The sequence below is a fragment of the Pleurodeles waltl genome, chromosome 3_1 (assembly GCF_031143425.1).
Source record: "Pleurodeles waltl isolate 20211129_DDA chromosome 3_1, aPleWal1.hap1.20221129, whole genome shotgun sequence".
Classification (NCBI taxonomy): Eukaryota; Metazoa; Chordata; class Amphibia; order Caudata; family Salamandridae; genus Pleurodeles; species Pleurodeles waltl.
The window spans coordinates 288,182,208-288,199,161 of record NC_090440.1 but is presented as its reverse complement, the minus strand read 5'-3'; the positions used below and the strand labels follow the sequence as shown (position 1 = coordinate 288,199,161).

The 16,954-nt window shown below is 40.1% G+C and overlaps 1 protein-coding gene across 2 annotated transcripts in view; it reads right to left on the bottom strand.

The window, feature by feature from the left end:
- The window catches only part of RFX7 (regulatory factor X7), a 361,880-nt gene that overhangs the window by 137,143 nt on the left and 207,783 nt on the right, over positions 1-16,954 (bottom strand). For both annotated transcript variants that reach the window (XM_069222422.1, XM_069222423.1), the window contains exon 5: positions 4,830-4,946. In XM_069222422.1, coding sequence (XP_069078523.1) covers positions 4,830-4,946 — 117 coding nt within the window. The remainder of the gene's footprint in view (positions 1-4,829; positions 4,947-16,954) is intronic.

The window sequence follows — 16,954 nt, the reverse complement described above, 5'->3', positions numbered from 1 at the left end:
TTTGTGGCTCCTCTCAGATACCAGAACTTTCTGTCACCAAAATGTGAGGAAAAGTGTTTTTATGGCCAAAGTTTGATGTTTGCAAAGAATTCTGCGTAACTGAACCTGGTGAGAGTCCCACAAGTCACCCCAACTAGGATTCCCCTAGGTGTCTAGTTTTAAAAAATGCACAGGTTTGGTAGGTTTCCCTAGGTGCCGGCTGAGCTAGAGGCCAAAATCCACAGGTAGGCACTTTGCAAAAAGCACCTCTGTTTTCTTTGGGAAAATGTGATGTGTCCATGTTGTGTTTTGGGGCATTTCAGGTCGCGGGCACGAGGCTTACCCACACAAGTGAGGTACCATTTTTATCGGGAGACTTAGGGGAACACTGAGTGAAAGGAAATTTGTGGCTCCTCTCAGATTCCAGAACTTTCTGTCACCGAAATTTAAGGAAAAAGTGTTTTTTTAGCCACATTTTGAGGTTTGCAAAGGATTCTGGGTAACAGAACCTGGTGAGAGCACCACAAGTCACCCCATCTTGGATTCCCCTAGGTGTCTAGTTTTTCAAAAATGCACAGGTTTGGTAGGTTTCCTTAGGTGCCGGCTGACGTAGAGGCCAAAATCCACAGCTAGGCACTTTCCAAAAAACACATCATATTTCAATGTAAAAATGTGATGTGTCCATGTTGCGTTTCCTGTCGCACGCATTAGGCCTACCCACGCAAGTGAGGTACCATTTTTATCTGGAGACTTGGGGGAACACAGAATAGCAGAACAAGTGTTATTGCCCCTTGTCTTTCTCTGCATTTTTTCCTTCTAAATGTAAGACAGTGTGTAAAAAAGATGTCTATTTGAGAAATGCCCTGTAATTCACATGCTAGTATGGGGGCCCCGGAATTCAGAGATGTGCAAATAACCACTGCTTCTCAACAACCTTCTCTTGTGCCCATTTTGGAAATACAAAGGTTTCCTAGATACCTATTTTTCAGTCTTTATATTTCACCAAATGAATTGTTGTATACCCGGTATAGAATGAAAACCCATTGCAAGGTGCAGCTCATTTACTGGCTCTGGGTACCTATGGTTCTTGATGAACCTACAAGCCCTATATATCCCCACAACCAGAAGAGTCCAGCAGACGTAACGGTATATTGTTTTCAAAAATCTGACATCGTAGGAAAAAGTTAGAGTAAAACATTGAGAAAAATGGCTGTGTTTTTTCACCTCAATTTCAATTTTTTTTTTTATTTCAGCTGTTATTTTCTGTAGGAAAACCTTGTAGGATCTACACAAATGACCCCTTGCTGAATTCAGAATTGTTTAGCTTTCTGGGATCCAGCATTGGTTTCAGACCCATTGCTGTCACTAAGTGGAAGGAGGCTGAAAGCACAAAAAAAGTAAAAATGTGGTTTGTCCCAGTAAAATGCCAAAATTGTGTTGAAAAATTGGGTTTCCTGATTAAAGTCTGCCTGTTCCTGAAAGCTGGGAAGCTGGTGATTTTAGCACTGCAAACCCTTTGTTGATGCCATTGTCAGGGGAAAAAACACCAGCCTTCTTCTGCAGCCCTTTTTACCCATTTGTTTGAGAAAAAAAAACGAAATTTTTGCTGTTTTTTTGGCTAATTTCTTGGTCTCCTTCAGGGGAACCCACAAGCTCTGGGTACCTCTAGAATCCATAAGATGTTGAAAAATAAGGACACAAATTTGGCGTGGGTAGTTTATGTGGACAAAATGTTATGAGGGCCTAAGCGCGAACTGCCCCATAAAAGACAAAAAAAGGCCTGGCACCTGAGGGGTGGAAAAGGCCTGGCAGTGAAGGGGTTAAAAAGGCCTTTTTTTATTTGCTTTTAACTGAGGCTCTCATGGATCGATCTTTACCAAATCTGGCATTCGCTTTGTGTAGTCAGCTAATGTCCTGCATGCCAAATTTTGATTGGTTCTGGCATAGATTTAAAAAAAAAAAAAAGTGAATTGGGTGAGGCAGTAAAAAAAATATATTTTCATTTTAGTGCCAAATAATATATTGTTAGCACTTATAGCTAATATTGCTGAACGGATTTACATAAAACTTGGCATAAAAGTAGACCTTGACTCAGAAAGCTTTCTTTTGCTTGCTTGGTGTAAATTTCTGCAATAGTTTTTGAGATATTAATATGTGAAAAAGGTGCCAAGTAAGCTTTAAATGGATGACATTTGAATATCCTAGTCATTTTCATTTACCGACGGTCTGCAGATTACAATTTAAAAAAAAAAACACAGAGATCTCTTCTTGGACGACTGCATATTTTACTCCTGTCGTCCCTTTTGGGTCTGTGGATCAGAACTGAGACTATTTGTGTTGCAGTAAGACAAAACATTATTTTGCGACACGAAGAACAGACCCAGAAGGCCAAAACATATAAGCAATAAAAGGCCACAGAAGGTGGCACTGTGAGCCTACCATAACCCCTCTCCCCTAAGATTAAAATTCAACAAAGATAATTGTATGTGTGCTTGGATCCTCAGATTATTATTTCAAGGCTGTAGACTCAAAAAACCTAAAATGGTGCCCATTTTCTGTTGCCTCTGTACCAAGAATATGATACATGTGGAGTTTTGTAAGGTCCACTTTCATAATCCATGGTCATGATGTCGACCAAGGACGCCATTTTGGGTATGTAGAGCCTGAACCCTTGAAATATAGTCAGCTCACAACACATTCTGATTGCTCATAGTTAACAATTTGTTTTGTTGCGCTGTGTCCGCTGTTTCCAGCTCAAAACCAAGCAATAAGGACAGGATTTCTTTTACAGTCTGTGTAATCCCTGTTGAGCCCATGAACAATTTTACATTGAAAGGAACAATCTGAGCATTTCGTTCTTGGAGGGCCCAGGTAACCTTCCACTACAATAAATACAGTAGGCAGAAAGAGGAACATTTAGAAAAGCAGGTCATCAAAGCATATGATAATGTTGCTGTGAGTACCATTTGTGCCGTAAATGGCGCAGGCAGCAGTACCGCAGGACCATCCACTGGTCAGGGACTTGACACAGGCCCCCTGCAGACCCTGCAGGATGGGGGGCTATTCAGCTGCAGGCCAACATCTGCATTACGCCACTGCCACTGGTGCTCATAAGTAAGAAGGAGGAGAAGACATTGAATGCCAAAGATTGGAAACTGGGGAGCGTGTAAAAGTTGGACATCAGAGTATTTCTCAGCCATCCTAAGGTGAGAATATGGTCAATGCAAGAACGGTCAGCTGCATAATCAGTGACAAGAAACTGAGCAGGGGGCTATACTTCTTCCAAACGTTGAAGATTAGACAGAAGGGCTATGAGAAGTTCTAGAAAGACAATGGAAAAAACTGCTGTTCCCGGAGTGTGCCACGAGGAGCTACAAGAAGAGGAGGAGACCTCAGCATCTGTACAAGGCCGAAGGCTTTGGCTGCCTGCCAAGGGTTGGGTGCAGGGCTTGGGAAAAGGCCAGGTCATGATGTTTACCCCCAAATACACATGGGGAAAGGCTGTACCAATTGGTGTTGTCCATCTGCGGACGGTTCAGCACAAGGACTGGCCATAGGCCAAAATGGGCAGCGGGATTGATCACCTGCTGTGGGTTAACCACATGGCCTTACAATGAGCAAGTGAACTGGATGCAAGACGTGGCTAAAGGCCGCAAACTGCAGCCAATTCTTGTTGCGCATGGCCAAAGGCCACGTGTTGCAGGATTGGCTGTCTGCACCTGGCACCAAGCCGTGCACCCAACCACCTCTGCACACAGCTGAACAACAGGTGGAGTACGGGTTGGCCGCCTGCAGAGGGTGGGCACAAGCCAACTTCCACTCTGCTAGGCACAGCTGGGTTCACTGACGAGGAGGGTTGGATGCTGAGACTGGCTGTAGGCTGGGTCCTGTGGCCAACTGCTGCGCACATCCAGAGACTGTCAGCAGAGGGGTTGGCCGCCTGTGGCTGCTTTGAATTCAGGGCAGGAATGAATGGGCATATAGCAGGTAAAGGAAGTAAATCATAAAATTATAGAACATTTACGAAAAAACACTGTTAAAGGGTAACTATAATTCAGTGAATATAAAACTATAAAACCCCCTGAAACTGGCCAGTTATGGTGTGGAAGGCACACAATAATTCACAGTTCCTGCAATGCTGAGTACCCATTTGTCAATGGCAGGTGAACAAGCAAGAGCACAACATGGCGGGTGGGGTGAGTTTTGTTGTGTATTGCATACCATAACCGGCAAATTTCATGGGTTTTACAGGTGTGTAGTCGTCGCACGATAACTAAACATTAACTGTTTGTTCATTACACACACAAACACACAAAGACCAAAGTGTTAACTTCTGAGGAGCTAATTATACAAAAACAAACTCCGTGGTTTAAGTTATTCAGTTGTAACTGTGCAGTGCTAATTTGGCATGAAACGCTGCTATTATTTGCTGTTTTTTCAACCAATAACACCAACATTTGCCACAGCGACAATTGTCTCCATACCTAAAATATGCACTGTTGCAAAACTAGTTTTCTAACTAAAAGCAGAGACTGCTTAATACATTTATACTTCATCCACACAGTTCTTATGGGAAACTGTTTGGGCTTGCTGAATAAAATGAACTTCTATATTTAGTTTCAAGATGAACTACAATAACAGCAGTGAGCAGGCACAGAACAGTCACAACAAACAAGACGCCCGCAGTGGTGCAAACAAACAGTTCACTGGACGGAAGGCTGAAAGCAGCTGGCGTTATGTTACTTGCAGTGCAAAACATTATCCTAACTTGCCCCGACTCTGGGACGAGGTACGTTCCTCCCATTCCACGTTAGAAATACGTCACCAACTTCAAGATGTGTAAAGGATATTTGGATTTGCCTCGGATGCCCAGCCGACGCGCCTTCATGTTGGGAAAGACGTTTTTCATTATCTTTCCGAAGTCAGCAGCACTCAGTGGATGGTAGCCAAGATTGTCACAATAGCTCCTGCAGGAAAAAAGCACGAACACGTGTTTTGGTTGGGGCGAGATTTCAATTGCAAAGCCACCGCGAAGGATGGGGCAGAACAGAAGGTCATTTCTGGCACGCTTGTAGATTCGGTAAAGTTGTGCAACCATATATTTCAAACTGAATCAATTACTAATTTTATGTTTTGGCTAGGTGCGAACAATGAATACTATAATATTAGTGTGTTTAATAAATGTGTCGCATCAAACACGCCCCTCCTCCACTTACCTACTTCCTTCAAACCAATCACCCAGCGAAAGGTCTCAGGGGAATGAAATCCCTGAATGGGGAAACTGCAGTATGAGTCACAACCTAAGTCTGCATAAAGTGCCAAGAAGAACAAGCACTGGCAATCTCGATGGGTCTGAATTTGAAGGTACGTAGTAAGGTGATGTGAAGCATTACAAGCAGATTGCATAGGAATGGGTTTGTATGTGTGTGGAATCAAAGAACTGTATTGGTGTAGGTTAAAGGTCGACTGTTGCATTATCAAAGTAAAGCTTAAAATCCATGTAGGACTGCTCTCCTTCCATCTGTGCTGCTTCCAAAGGAAAAACACCATAATGTATCTAAGACACTTTAATAGCGTTACAGTGGCTGCGTGCCCCTGAAAGTTGAAGCTCGGGCAGTTGGCTAAATAAACAAAAGGATCACAACTGTGTGAAGGGCAAGCATTTGTTTGTGTAAGCACACACCTTCTGTCCAATCAAAACATGTACTCTTGACTTCCAACATGTGGGCAGAGTGAAAGCCCCTCTCCTAGTGATCCTCACAAAATTGTCTGGCAACAGCTGCGCTGTCAAGCCAGACCACAAAACGTGATGAGTGACACTAAGCAAAGCAAATCCCAGGAATATCCATGGTAACGTTTACAAGTCTTGTGTGAGACAATCAGACGTACTGTAACAGCGAGTTAGATATGAAGTATTAAACATACATACTGAACTGGTTAGTAATGCAGATAGGCATGGTACTGACACTGCCCGTAGATTATTTAGACTGGACATACTTGCATGTTTGTATAATCAGAGCCAGACTGAAAACCTCCAGTTTGTAAAGATACTTCTTTATCTTGTAATCGCTTAAATTTGATGGCACATATAGAAGAGTTGGTCTACAGAAAATAATAAAAGGGTACAATCCCTCACCCATACTGTGTGGCATGCTTCATCACAGTGGGGGTGTGTAGTATCTTGTAGGTTCCCCATTCCCTGTATTTCTAAACTGGTGTCTGGAATGCTGTGCCAGAGTGATATAACAGAATGTTGGTGTGTGGTCAGGAGTGGAAGCTAGGAGAGAACAATAGCTGATGTAAAATCAGAACTCTGACAGGACCAACCTGTTGTCGCTGTAGCCTAAAGCTGAAACATGAAATAAACAACTTACCTTCTAGTTGAATGACTCTACACTCTTGCATGAAGGCCTTACCCTCTAACTACAGCAGTGCTCCTACGCCAGTTTCACTGATGCAGGTAGACTCATCCATAGCTCTTAATAGGTAGGAATTATCTTTTGCCTGAAGGGCCATTAAGAATTGAAATTGTTTTGAGAAAGAGATTCATCACAGAGTAGACTTAATTTGAGGGGAGATATGAGGTTTTAGACAATAGTAGGAGACTGACTACTATTAGGCGCTGGAGTCCCTTCCTATGGCATTGGACTTTCACATCACTAGAGTTCTGCAGGCCTTTCAACTGGACACCAGGCCCTTCCCAACTATGCTAACCCCGTGTTGGTGAATAGAGAGTACAGTTTTCCCTTAAGATACAAATCAATGGATCCCTTCTGCAGTGGGAAGATGGTGGTATGGTAAGATCCAGAGTGGTGCGAACCCATGAAGAGGGCATTAGCTCTGAAACTGTATCTCCTAGCTAGAAAAAATGGCATCCCCCCTGTCCCCTCATGTACATAGGCTAACCCAGGAAAGATGGGATAATATTGCGGGAATACCCAAGGGCCTCTTCACATTAGGTGTTACTGCCAACACTATGGAAAGCAGGGAAAATGAAATTGACAAATGGTAAGAAAACACTCCTTTTGAAGGAGAGGCACCAACCACCTCTCTAAAAGGAAAAAGGGGCGTCCTAGAGATGGTTGGTCCACAGCTGTGGTGTGTTATGAAGTGACAAAGAGGTTAGGTCGATTGATCGTGACTTGATTGCACGTGCTGTGCATTAGGCAAGAGACACTCCACAGTACTGTTTACCACTCAAAGGGTGATTGAACTGAACTCTCTCTTTCCTGCCTGCCTATTTTGGTTTCTTCCCTTGAGTACATGCCCAGCCATTCACTTTTCTGTTAAACAATCAGAGAATGAGCTGTTGTTTCTGAGTTGCCAATACATGTGTTTACATCAAACCTTGGGGTTATATGATGTGAGCTTAAGTGACTGCCAATGACGTGTGGCATTTGGTGGGATGTGGGAATGTGTTACTTGAAAAGTAGATCAAGTAAGTGTTCTCAACAAAAAATATTGAAACACAAACACAGAAATGGGTGTGAAAAAGTGTCGGGCAAGTATTGCAGCAAATATGAGGCCATGTTAGTTTTCACTGTTGTCAGTCCCAGTCTGCTAGACATCCCTCTCAGACATAACCATTTGCTAGTCACCTTTTGAAGGTCCTTCGCTACAGTGGAGTAGCCAGATTTGTCTCTGTGTAACGATCATAGTTCCTAACCCAAGGGTTCTTTGTTCTAGTATGTTTTAGTACTTGTTTTCAGTTGTTTTCCCCTAAATACCTAAACTCATTACATGATTTTTTACTTGGAAAAAACAGTGGTCTGGGTAGAGCATGGTTTGAGAGAAACAATCCTGCTTCTGACCCTTGTAAGACCTGTGTTTGTGGTTTACAGAAATCAAGAGTGTGTCTACCCACCGTGACAGCAAGTGTGGATAGTAATTCTTCATTTAACTGTTCATTACTGCGGAGGACCAGGATGTCTCTGCATTGTACAGTGAGAGACAAACATATGGATAATTTAGAAAAAACAATAAGATACTAATGAGGAGCACACAGTAAAAGCCAGAGTAGCCATGAGTAAGAGTTTCAAATGGATGCATAAAGAAGCAGATGGAGTGATTGCATTGGAAAGTACAATTTAAATTATGAGATAGCAGTAAAAAAGGAGGGAGATGGGTTGCAAGATAACTAATTAGGAGGTACAACTGAAATTGCAACATTCATAAAGCAAAGGGTCTCACAGACGTGAATATAATAGTAGAGGTGACAGGAGTCAAAACATAAGCAAGCCTGTTGTATCAAATGAAACTGATTGGGTATGCAGGTTTCAAGTACAGAAAAATACACAAAGAGTACAGTAATAAGCATTTATCAAATACAAAAATTATTAATTATTTTATTTAATTCACAAAGAAATTAAAAAAACAAAAAAATGTAGAGCCGGATCTTTTCTATATTTAAATGGGGAAGCTATTCGTCCATACTATGTTCTATATACTATATCCTGTTTGATGCCCTTGCATTGCTCCCATTATCAACCTGAGGATACTTACAATTTAAAATTCCTTCAAATTTACGGAACGTTTTAAAAATTTCAATTTTGCTTCATTTATATACACTTTATTCATAAGTTAATATTACCTAATTTTCTAAGCAGTCACAGACCCACTCCTCATTCAAAGCCCTTCCCCTTCCTAAGTAGGCTTCACAGACCCTCAGAGGTCCCTGGACCACAGGTTGAGAACCATTGCACTAGACAAACCTATGGGAGCCTCATACACACAACATCAGCTCATAACTGTTTACCTTGCTAGCAATATTGTATAAGTCAGATAATGGGCAAAAAACTACTAAGCTCAGTTGGTACCCCTGCCACACACAACTCATTACAAACATCATGAGCAGGCTCATACGTCCAGATTATCCAAGAGCCAAAGTACAATATTAATGGGAGAAGGACCTATAAAAATGAGAATCACATACACAGGTCATGTTTGTAAGTGTATTTTTAAGAGTCATCCTACACCCTACTTGGTTATAAAAAAAAGGAAAAAATACCTTAAAAAGTAAGAAATTAAGACATTTATGTTTATTTTTATATGCTGCTTTTACTCCTGTCTGAGTAACTGGTGGAAGAATAGTTTTCTTTGAAGCCTATCTTGCAGTGTGGTTAGATTTAACTAAAGACCCAAATCTTTAAGGTTTTGCTGAACTTTATTAGAGGATCCAGAGACTTGATTTCTGGGAGGGAGATGCTGTTTCACAGCTTTACTCCTTGTATACTGAATGCCTTGCTGACTCATTTTTGGCATTCAAACCAGAACACTTCAAAACTAGTGTTGGAAGTACAGAGGAGTCTAGCGGTAGCAGATTTTGAATTCTTTTGACTATGTGTTTAGGGGCAGAGTTGCAGAGAACTTTAAACATGAGACAGCTGGATTTGAAGCTAATATGTTGTCTGACAGGGAGCTGTTGAAGTTGGTGGAGACTGGCAGTCCAGGATAAGATTACATTTTTTGAGGTTGAATATGTGACAAGAGTATTCTGCATTTTTTGTAAGGGAGGCCTAACTAGGCAGAGAAACAGCATTATTTGTCTCAGGACACGAATCAGCAATATTTTGTGATGTTTGGTATTTGTTTTTAAAGTTTGAAGTCTAAGTCAAGAAGTACCGTAAGGTTTTAACATGAGGAAGCTGTGGTGGGGAACATTCCTAAGTTTTTAGGCAATATGGTGGAATCTCAAAAGTTAATGGAGTTAAAAGCAGGAAAAAGTACTGTTTAAGACGGATTTAATTGAAGAAAGGTAGTGTCAATCCATGAAGCTATGGTATTAAGCAGAGCTGAAAGGCATGAGACTGAATTAGAAAGGTCTCATTTTAGGTTGGTGACCATTTGGGTACAGATTACATTGGCATATGTTTTAACCCCAAATGATTAATTATGGAGGCTTATGGTTGAATATAAAGAGGAAAAGCCTTAAGGGGACACCTATTGAAGCAGCATAATGCGTAAGTAGAAGTTGTCGAGTTGAATTTGTTGGTACCCATCAAAAGTAATTGTTTTCAGCTAGGAAACAACTTTAAGTCTGAGATTTAAGTCTGAGTTGCTGGCTTAACATGATTTGGTGGTGGATGGTGTCAAACATCCAGGAGCATAAATACTCCTGAACTCCCTCCTTCGATAATCCATTTCAGATCATCAAGGGTAGAGGGAATAACATGCTCAGTGCAATGGCCAGGCCTAAGGCAGCTTGGAAGATTTTGAAGAAGTTGTTTTGCTCCAAAAGGTGTAATAGCTGTAGAAGTACCATATTTTACATTAGCTTAGTTATATAAGGGAGGAGCTGAAGTTGGCTGGGACCAATGAGGTCAGATTGTGATTCTTCAAAATAAGTTTTAAAACCTTTTTTTTTTTTAATGAAAGAGGAGCCTGTCCTTCTGCCAAAGAGGAATTAATTATTTGGCAGAGGTAGTTTAAGATGTGCTGTGGGGCAGCAATATAATAGCAAACCTGAGGCCTTGCTAGAATTAATGAGTATCCTCAGTGATAGAAGTGAACTGACTCAGGCCCTCCTCAGTACTTACTACATTAAAGGGAGGGTCTACTGGTTGTTTTATTGGGAGAGGAATTACTGGTGGAGACTTTGTTGTATAGATCTTCTCTCATTTCCTTAATTACGTTGTAAAAAATGGTGATTAAAAAGTTAAATGACTCTTGGGAGGGTTTAATTTAATTAACTACCCTGCTAGGCAAAAAAATGGTGTCTTGTTATCTTAAATAATTTTCAGGTGTTATTTTGGGCTTCTAACATTTTTCAAGCAAAGTGGATTTTTTTCTGATAAGGCGATTGTACATGCACATTTCCGTGAGAGAGGTTTTCTTATTTTCTAGACAGGCACTCTGTGCCAAATCCTTTCTAGCGGTTTCAGTACCGTTTTTTCTCAGATTTGAGGGGCTGACCAAACAAGAATTGGTTAAATGTTTTGTTTTCACTTGTTTGGGTCAATATGACAAGAGTTTTATTTACAGTGATGCAGAATGACAGATTATTGCCAACAGCCTTGTTAAAGTGGTTGGGACTGCAACTTATGAAAGTTTCTTTAAAGGCTTTCTCAAATGAGGCTGGGGACAGCATATCCCAGTTCTGTTGATTAATCATAATATGTTGCTGGCTCTGGGAGCCTTTCTGGCTGTTAAGGGTGTCACATTTTCCCCAAAAGTACTTGGCGCAAAGGTGGCCAGTGCTGAAAGAGGATGGCTTTTGAAGTAGACAGGATGAAGTCCAAAAGGTGGCCTGTTCAATGGGTAGGGGCAGTTGCTAGTTGAGTTAAGCCTTGAGAAGTGAGAGAGCCAAAAACCTTCAGGACAATATTTATATTCTAGTCTGTGAATATAACCGCAATCAGATCTCTTCTAAATCTCAATATGATCTAAAGAGTCAGAGCAAGCTAGAGCACTAGGAGTGATATGGCCACATTTATTTATCCATCATAGGTTTCTTTCATCTCCCTATATAGTGGACTTCGTAACCTTCACAATGTTTAGTTTCCAGCTCTATTCAAAATGCTGATGAAATGTGAAATCCATCAGACACTTATCTAAGACTTTTCCTCCTCAAAAAGGTCAGTTATTTTGTATGGCTGAAATGGTTTGTTCTTTCAATGTAAAATTGTATGTTCCGCTTGACACTCAGGTCATGGTGCATTTATTATACACTGAAAGCACAAGACAGACTATTGACTGATAAGATTAGGGAGATTTTTTTTCTCATCAACCATTCAGGGTGTTTCTGTATATCTTGCATATCAAACATCAGGAAAATGCTATTCACTAAGCTTAATAAACCACGCTTGGACATGCTACTAGTGGTACTCCAATCTTACATTTTCAGCATGAACCAATTTTTTTATAGAGTCCTTAGTGAGATCAAAGAGAAAGTCCTACATACCTGCAGTTAGTTATTAAACTAAACTGGTTGGTCCCTTGAAAGAAAATGTTATTGACCTGCACTTTTTCCCATGGTATGTTCCAAAGATACATATACTTTTGGGAACAAAGTCTCTAGAACCACCTTAAAACAGAACGGCTACATCATTGTAAACTAGGGAATTTGTTTGTATCTTTATTTAGGTTAACTACACCAATTTTCCATGTTTTTATCTGTAGCATATCATGCCTTTGCTCCCTTCAAAAACAAGCTGGTGGTAGCAATATCACGATAGCAAAGCCCAGAACCATGTGAAACTCATATTACAGAGTGATAGGAGGCTGCACAAGTGGAAGAATATGCTATGTAAATGCTGGTAACATACTATGTACACTTAAGTAAAACAACTACACATAATCAGCAATGTTCAACTGAATTTCTGAGTCTGCAAGAAATAAATTATACTGTCTATGCCCACAAAGCTGTTATCTTAAACATCTTCTTTAGGTCAAAGGTCTTTGCAGAAGTTTTTCAGTCCACTGACCTACGTTTCACCAATTAGCACATAGTTGCTCTAAATGTATTTTTTTAAAATACATTTGAGAACTGAAACCAAAAGGTAGTGCTTGATCAATTCTGAGGGCAACTTTGAAGATCATAAAGCACTGTACTTCATACAATGCTCATATTTCAATTCAAATATCAGCAGTCTAGTCTAGAATAAAAGCATCAGTGGTTGGAAATGGTCTTCTGCACTTCAAACGGCCAATCAGTTGATTTAGTTAGGAAATCGTAACTGGTGTGTATCAGTAATAGAGTCAGAAAAGACAAAAATACGTTCTTCAATAGCAAGTGAGAAAGGGAAGTTTGCAGCATATGTAGCTTTAGATTACATGCTATGCATACTAATGCCATCTAGTCTTGCTCATAATATTGCATGTTGTCGAAGGAAGCATGTCAGTTTCAAGGTGACTCATATTCCTTCACGAGATCTATAATGCACCAGGATTCAGACTTTCACCTTAGTCTGTTTATTTTCCGTCATCAGCCTTGATGCAGTGTTCTGTTACGACTGCAAACTAAAGGAGGCTTGTGACAGCGGAGAACTGGAATAACAAGGTCTTCCTGCTATAAAATCAAGCAGCACCTAAACAGCACAGACCGCATGAGATGGTGCAATTTGAACAGATTTGCCCCTCTTGCATAAGCAAGTTTCCAGGATCATACTAAAATCTACTGAGGACGCACAAGACCGCCTATTCAACATGCACTGTCTTTCAATCCATGAAAACTGTTCGGCACTGACGAAGCTGGGGGTGGGCACATTAAAACAAAGATACAGCACCAGGACTCTAAGACCCAGTCCGGTGCACGGGCCATGGATGCCTAAGGATTTACCAGAGAAAATGTTTGTAGGATAATGATGATGATGATGATGATGATGGTGTGGGAGTGATGGTAGGGGGTGATGTCAAAAGCTGCTTCCCCTTCACCAAATATTACATCTGGGACAGTGATAATGAAACTCTTAAGAATTATGCCATCATGTATTGCTGTAGTCCTGATTGCAGGATTACATGAGTGCTTTGCAGAAGTGCCTAGCCAGATAATGGTTACCAGCAAAGAGAACAGGGAGTATCTGGTGATGGTGGAGCCCCGTTCTTATCACAAAATGCAATGATGGAACAAAAAGATCTTGTTACTGTGTAGAATCATTTCCTGATCTACAGTCACAGGTGACCATCGAATGCTCAGTCAACATCAGAGGTGGCTAACTCCGTTACAAACTCAAATCGCTAAATCTTGCAAACTTCAAACCTTAGAACTTGGGTATCTGCAGCTACTAGAAGGGCAGTAAATTCCGAAAGAAGCTAGTTAACCTACTAACCATGTAAGCTATGCAGCAAAATGCAAATGTTTTGTTGTGTACTGTTTCAATTAACACACTGATCCCTAAACAGCTACAAAAGAACATCCTATGTGTTACCTGTTACACTTACAAATGTCTGTGTTACCCTATACTTCCACACAGGTACACTATGCACCAATTGCTGCATATCTGCAAAGTAGACAACATTAGTCCGTTTTCACAACTGATGTAATTAAAGTATTTCTGGAGGAGCTTTAAAAGATATTCCAACCTAGGCTGTACTTTAATTTCTTTTAAGGACCTTAACATTGTCCTCACTGTAATAAACCACAGCATTCCGTGGGTATCAGGCTAAGACCTGACGCAAGACAAAGTCCTCCCTGTGATATTGTGTATAAATAGATCAAAATACCGGAGGATCCATCTAAATTCCAAATTACACAGTTCACTTGTTGAATTTCCAAAATTCTATCCCTTTACTTTTTTAACTTATCAATTCAACAAGTACATAATAGAGTGATAAAACTAGCAAAAGGTATTTTATTGTAATTAATATAAGACAAACAATATATTATTCCAGTGTAGTTACAAATTTAAGTGCAAAAATTACCCAGTTATAAGTTTACAATTCAAGAAAAATCCATCATCAATAAGGGCTGCCCCTTACATCATCTACTGAGTTACTCAATCAATTTTCAAAACCCAAGGGAGCCGTCATTGGACCCATCTTGTATGCAAAAGGTCTCTCATTAACACAGACATTTCCAGTGGGAAAATTAGATTTATCTTTTTCTCTGACATCTTGTCACCAACATATAGGTCCACATGTGTTACTAATAACGCTCTATCATATCACTTTGCTTTGATTGCTTTACCATTAGTCAAGCTGCTGTGATAAGTTTGAATTACCTTTCAATAATTATACACTATACGTATCCATACATAGGATTGCCATACTTCAAAAACACCTCAACTAGAAAGGCCAAATCTATCTAGAAGTCATTGCTTATGTATCCATTACTGATAGTCAGAAAAGCACAATTTGTTATGGGTAGAGGACCTGTTGTATTATAGTTTGTTACAGAGCCTTGATTAATTTTCCATGAACAAAGGTAAATAGCAGCACTTTCACCTTCAGGTCTATTTGTCAATCATTAATATCTTTTCACATCTTAAATAATTATTTTCAGGCTCACATTTCATTATAAGCAATCCTAAACCTATAGGTATAAAATAAATATAGTACAGTAAGTGGTAAACTATGAAACCTAAATTGCGGAACTCCTGGTGCCCTATTTTTTTGGAGTTACTGTTTCACAAAGTTGCAATCTGAGCCATGGTTGTTGCCTCACAGAGACACAGCCTCATCTTTGGTGTATTTCCATTTTGTTTTACCTTAATTTAATGCCAAATGACTTCAAGATACATTTGATCTTCCTAGCTGAGATATATATACATATATATAGATTTTATGGCAATGTTATTGTATACTACGTGTAGTACAGTTATTGAGCGTTAATTCCAATTTATTATCTAAAAAGCTTGACCACTGGTAAAGAAAATTAAGCAAAATGGTATGCGATAGAAAATTATTAGTACAGCATGTAAACATACTACTATATATTGTTGATTGACAAAATGACAGCGAAAAAGATAAATCTATATTTAGTTTACCTGTGGAAAAAGTTGTGTTATTAATGAACGATGTTTTGAATATTGAAATGTGTCTACAGAGGTCACTTAGGTTTCGAAATGGACTCATGCGTGAACTATGCAATTTGGGATTTAAGTGGATCCTCCAATATTTTGATCTCTTGTTCTCTCATTACTAGTGAATGAATACTTCAAGTCACTTCTCTCATGCTGATTGTAGTTCCTGTCATGAAAGGTGTTTTTTCTAGAAGCTATCCCCTCTCTCAGGAAAATTACTAACATTCAAGCCTTGTCAGCTGAGGAATCTTTCACACATATTCATAAAGAATTGCGTCATGCACTCTCCCTTGTTTTGAGCCGAAGGTAGTATTGTCCTTTAATGTTAACCAGTCCATCATATTTTTTAACCAACACCATCAAACGTTACCAGAAAAAAACACTCCTCATTTTAAATGTCTGCAGGGTACCATTATGTGGTTGTACTTGTTCGTCTAGGAAACCCAAATAATTTTGTTGTTTTTTCACATTCACATCCCTATACTAAAATCAAGTCTGGCTAGGTGGATTGTTAGATGAATTCAGCTACGGAATACCAAACCGAAACACACACAACATGACTTTTCAGGTGCACGCTCTTCTTGTAAGAAAGGAGCCACAGCAACATTCTCGGGTAATAATGCACTAGTAGACATTCTCGCCTGACGTGTTAGAAGGACAGACTGTACTTAGAACCTTGCAACACAAGTCCTTCACCTCTGCTCACACGGCACCTCATTACTGGGATGAGTACCGATATTCAATCTATGCACAGCTACACATGTTGCAAACATTATCCTACAGTGCTATATATTCACATGGACTCTACCCGCTTACCCGGAGGTGAGCACATGATAATCCATGTGAAAATGGTATTAATTTATGAACTTTCTCTTGTACTTGCATGTGTCTCTCTAGTACACAGACCTTACAACATTCACTTCCACATACACATATACATCGCATTCACAAGGTGGAGTCAGCCCTGTGAATTGAAAACTACTTTGAAAAAAACAAAACAATTTGTGACATTTTAAGCCCAACACTAGATCTAAGGAGTGTGCAGAGCATGCTAATTCACAGCAGCACTGCCTGAAAATTGATTACAGCGAATGGGAAGAGAGAACTAGGAAAACGAAAATGGGAAAAAACTGGGCACATCAGTCGGGTAGCAGGAAAATTACAGCCACCAGATATTTCTCATTTATAGCTCTGACCAGTCAAGACTGCTATATAAAGTGCATATAGGCAAGGTTGCTATACCTAACAGAGAATGTAAGCTGTACTCTTCCTTCCTACTATCTTCCACAGCTGTCCTTGCCTCAACACAGCTGGTGGTGCACTGCGTTATACTTGGTCCCTCACTGTACCCTCTCCCCATATCTAAAGTGATGGGGGGATGAGGGGAGCTATGGTGACGGTGGCTAATACAGCATCTTCTGCTCAATGGCAAATACGTTTCACAATTAAAATAGTTTCTGGTAACACATCCTTCTTTTTTGCCAAAAGCAGTCTCAAGACAAGCAATTTCACTCCCA